Source organism: Arachis stenosperma, chromosome 6 (assembly GCF_014773155.1).
Source record: "Arachis stenosperma cultivar V10309 chromosome 6, arast.V10309.gnm1.PFL2, whole genome shotgun sequence".
Classification (NCBI taxonomy): domain Eukaryota; kingdom Viridiplantae; phylum Streptophyta; class Magnoliopsida; order Fabales; family Fabaceae; genus Arachis; species Arachis stenosperma.
In genome coordinates, this window is record NC_080382.1 from 19,422,076 (window position 1) to 19,426,651 (window position 4,576).

General features: G+C 33.8%; 1 protein-coding gene across 1 annotated transcript; it reads left to right on the forward strand.

The window, feature by feature from the left end:
• Positions 1-1,578: 1,578 nt before the first annotated feature.
• LOC130936865 (probable WRKY transcription factor 21) lies at positions 1,579-4,178 on the forward strand. The gene is made up of 3 exons (XM_057867036.1): positions 1,579-3,034; positions 3,125-3,250; positions 3,764-4,178. The coding sequence occupies exons 1-3, from the start codon at positions 2,211-2,213 to the stop codon at positions 3,906-3,908; spliced, it is 1,095 nt and encodes a 364-aa protein (XP_057723019.1). The 5' UTR covers positions 1,579-2,210; the 3' UTR covers positions 3,909-4,178.
• The last annotated feature ends 398 nt before the right edge of the window (positions 4,179-4,576 follow it).

The following is a 4,576-nucleotide window of genomic DNA, read 5'->3' on the forward strand; positions in this document are numbered from 1 at the left end:
AAGTAGCTAGTTCCCAAGAAAGTAAGCAAAAGCCTTAATGATATATAGGAGTGGTGCGAGACTTAATTTGGTAAGGAAATTATCATCAACTATCAAACTCTATCAATTAGCGAGACATTATAAGTAATAAGCCAAACCAAAAGGGTGACCCATACACTACAATTAATGACAATGACAAAATAAAATGTCTGTCTAGTACATGCAGAAAATTAAGACTCAAACCTCATAAGAATTTCAACCTCAAATTAAAGAAAAAAAATAAAAGGACGGGAGTTTCATTAACTTGATCATTGTATATTAATGACATGTATTTTATCCTCTTAGCCAGGAATTAAGCCTATACCGTAATCCTACTAAAAATATTTATTCCTAATTAATTATGCAATTAAAATATCTCACATAATATGAAAATGATGAATTAGTATAAGATATTTTAAAAATAGCGATACTACAAAATCAACACAATTATTCTCTTGACTTGCAATTAAGTTACAATATTTAAAATATTGACTAAAAATATAGTATTAGACTAATAACTGAAAATACTAATGTAAATTAAAATTATTAACTCTTGAACTTTTTTCTCTTAAAAAAGAGCCCATTAAATCACCAACCTTAATAATAATCTTAGATATTGAGATTTTGCAAACACCATTCTCTTTTATTATAAGTTAATAGAGGCAAAAAGATTGTTTTAATATTCAATTTTTACTCTAGTTGTATCTTACTTCTCTATTAAAAAAGAAATTAAAATGTCTATGTGTATGTCATTTTTTTCTCCAAACTTAAAAAATACATGTTTATAAATTAATTAGTAAAATTACAATGATGATGATAATAATAATACATTTTATATCATCATTGTACAATAGTGAAAGTTTTGAGAGATCTTATTTATATAATAGATATACATTTGGGTCATTAACTCATTGTATAATGATTGTATAAAAAAGGGTTGTACAAGACTAAATAATTAGCTAAGCTAAATAATTAAATAACTGAGTTTAATTATATAATTATATCTATTTTTTTAAATAATTATTTTCGTAATTAATATAAAAATTATTTATTTTTATTAGTATAATATTATATAATTAGATACATATCTAACCTTAGTCTACACAATTCTAAATAATTAATACTATTTTTGGGTTTGGAGTGAGGAGTGAATATGAGGGTAAATGGCAGTGAGGAGCAACTGAGCAAGTTGGCATAGAAGATAAGTCCAAAACTGAAAACTATAATTACAAAAACAACAAAAAGGCATTATAAGCAAATTGAGATTTGAGATGTCATGTGGGGACACTCTTTAGTCTAAGTGGAACAAGAGTAAAACTGAAGCTCCAAATAATACTATTTGGCATGCTAGTATTAACGGCGACTCATAAGAAAAAGAAAGAAAAAAACATTATTAAAGCTGAAATTAATTGGGAGAAGCAAAAGAAAAAAAAAAAAAGAATACTGCTAACAAAGGTCTTCCTGTGGGTCCCACACTTGAAATCTGTGATAGAGACTGCACTTTCATTTCTCAACCATTGCACTGCTCCTTCTCCCTCTCCTCCTTCCCCTCCTCTTCTATCTTTCTTTGCTTATTTAAATTCCTCTTTCCCCTCTTTCTCAAAATACTGTTTTTTTACATTTTTTTTTCTAGAACTCGATAATAAATAATATTTTATGTTCCTTGTTGCTAAGTAGTTTAATAATAGTTTTTGAAGTTGGAAGCTTTGTTCTCTTACGGTGAATTCTCAGAAATGAGCCAAAGTCCTTTCTTTCTTTCACACCTTTCAATCTCAGAACAGAAACCCCTTCACTTCATGGTAGAGGAATCTAGGGTTTGACAGCACCAAGTCCATCAAGGTCCGTGCTTTGTGGCCCTTTTTCTCCTCTTCAGTCTCTGGAAAATTGGGCTGCTCATTTTCTCTTCCCAGTAAAGTCTTTTTTTCCTTTTATCCATATTGGCTCTCACTCTGACTCAAGGTCCCTTTTGATTCTGAAATTTTGAAACTTTAATCATGAGTAGCCTCTTCTCGAATGAGTTACCTCAATCTTAATCTGCCACATGTGACCAAGTGTGTAGATAAATGAGGCTGTTTTAGTATTCTGCTGTGTCTTGCCTTAGTTTTTCTGCCCCTCAGAGGAACTTTGAGGGGTTAGGTTAGGTCTTCTTCTTCTGTTGGTGTTGTTGTTCACCTTTTAGATAGAGGCTAAATATGGAGGAAGTTGAAGAAGCTAACAGAGCTGCTGTTGAGAGCTGCCATAGAGTTTTAACAGTGTTGTCTCAGCCTCAGGATCAAGTTCATTATAGGAATTTAATGGTAGAAACTGGTGAAGCTGTGGTGAAGTTCAAGAAAGTTGTTTCCTTGCTTACTAGTAGTTTGGGTCATGCAAGAGTTAGGAAGCATAAGAAGCTTCAAGTACCATTTTCTCAAAGCATCCTCTTGGATAGCCCAATTTGCATAAGAAAAAAGCATCAATCTAAGTACTTGAAATTTCCTCAGGCTGATTTTCATGATAATTCAGCTCAGGAACTGGGTTTAACAGTAGGGAAATCGCTAAGCCTGGCTGCGAAACCGGCCTTGGAATTGAGCTCCAATGGCAATGGGAATGGGAAGAGTCCTCTTCAACTTGCTCAACAACTCTCATCAACACACTATCATATTCTTCAGCAGCAGCAGCAACAACAAAGGGCATTGCTGCTGCATCATCAGCAGCAGCAGCAACAAATGAAACATCAAGCCGAAATTATGTACAGAAGGAACAACATTAACAATAGCAATAACTGCAGCAGCAACAACAACAGTGTCATAAATCTGAATTTTGATAATAGCTCTAGCTGCACACCAACAATGTCGTCTACTAGGTCTTTTATTTCTTCCCTTAGCATAGATGGGAGCGTGGCGAACATGGAAGGAAGCGCCTTCCATCTAATCGGAGCTGCGCGCTCTTCTGATCAGAATTCCCAACAGCACAAGAGAAAATGTTCTGCTAGAGGCGACGAGGCAAGCGGTGGCAAATGCCATTGCTCAAAGAAGAGGTTTAGATTCCCTTATTCAGCATTTTTGAATATGTCCCTCCAAAGATTTAAGTTTCATTTTGACATTACCATTTGCATCATTCTCCACAGGAAACATAGAGTGAAGAGATCAATCAAGGTGCCTGCCATCAGCAACAAACTTGCAGATATCCCTCCTGATGATTATTCGTGGAGGAAGTACGGGCAGAAGCCCATCAAGGGATCTCCACACCCCAGGTTTCTTCAAATATTTTATTCATTTGATTGATTCAAATATTGAAACTTTCTGCAATCTTTAAGTAGTCTTAATTATTCTTGTGAAATTTGATTTGCATTCTATGCTACTAGTTAAGTACCAATTAGTGTGACATACCGGCCTATAGTGTTTTTGAATATTAAGTGTTAGTTATACTTCAATTCGATTGGGCCCTGCTTACCTCTACCTTTTGTAATTTGTTCTTAGAACTACTCAGGACAGGTAAATCAGAATATTACAGACTTGAGTGATTCAAATAGTCCTGGTGTTCTTTACTGTCAACTTTTTTGAACCATTCTTGTATCTGGTTACTCACAATTGAAATAGTCCTGGTGTTCTTTACTGTCAACTTTTTTGAACCATTCTTGTATCTGGTTACTCACAATACATAGATTACCCTCGTGAACTTTTTCGAAAGTGCAACACAAACTCCTTCCTGTGAAATGAAAGTTGTTATGTTACAGGAAATTGATTGTAATTTATGTTTATTTCAGGGGGTATTATAAGTGCAGCAGCATGAGAGGGTGCCCTGCTAGGAAGCATGTTGAGAGGTGCTTGGAAGAGCCTTCAATGCTAATAGTTACCTATGAAGGGGAGCACAACCACCCTAAATTATCAACACAATCTGCAAACGCATGAACTCTATAATTCAATTTATCAAAACCTATTATTGATTTTAGATTCTGCTGTAATGTACATATCTTAAGTGGGGATAAGCAGGGATTTTTCTTCTTTTTTTCTTTCTCCAACTTTGGGATAGTTGGTTAATTAGCCGTTTAGTTAGAATGAGAATGAGGGTCAATGATGAAATTTAAAGTCGTCTGTAAAATTGGCATTGTCAATTCTTAAGAACTATCGACTTTCTTGAGCATGTTATGAACATGTAAGCGTTTTTTATTTTTTAATGAATGCTTTTTTTTTTGGATAGAAATGAATGATTGAATTGTCTTTGAAAATGGTAAATATTATTCTTTGTTGACCACACTTTAAGGATCAAGTTTTCTAAGAGCTATTAAAGGACCCTTTTTGTGTTTGAAACTTTGATAATAATGAATGCTGACAACAATGATATCGTTTCATGGTAGCAACTTTTGTAGGTTAAAGGGAAAAATTCCTAATTTGAGAATCAATCCTTGATTGAAATTTGAAAGATATGATCATTCATTAAAACTCGGGTTTCTTTTTGTTTTATAACAAGATTGTCTAAAAGCACAACACAATGATCATTTTGGATTGCAATGGCTCCATGCAAAGCCTATTCCAATTTTGTTGTTTCTTATACAAACCATGTGAACCGCAAGGGAATC

Coding starts and splice junctions, on each gene's coding strand:
- LOC130936865 (XM_057867036.1), top strand. CDS start 2,211: ATGGAGGAAGTTGAAGAAGCTAACAGAGCTGCTGTTGAGAGCTGCCAT. Junction 3,035..3,124: donor TGCCATTGCTCAAAGAAGAG/GTTTAGATTCCC, acceptor CATTCTCCACAG/GAAACATAGAGTGAAGAGAT. Junction 3,251..3,763: donor AAGGGATCTCCACACCCCAG/GTTTCTTCAAAT, acceptor TGTTTATTTCAG/GGGGTATTATAAGTGCAGCA.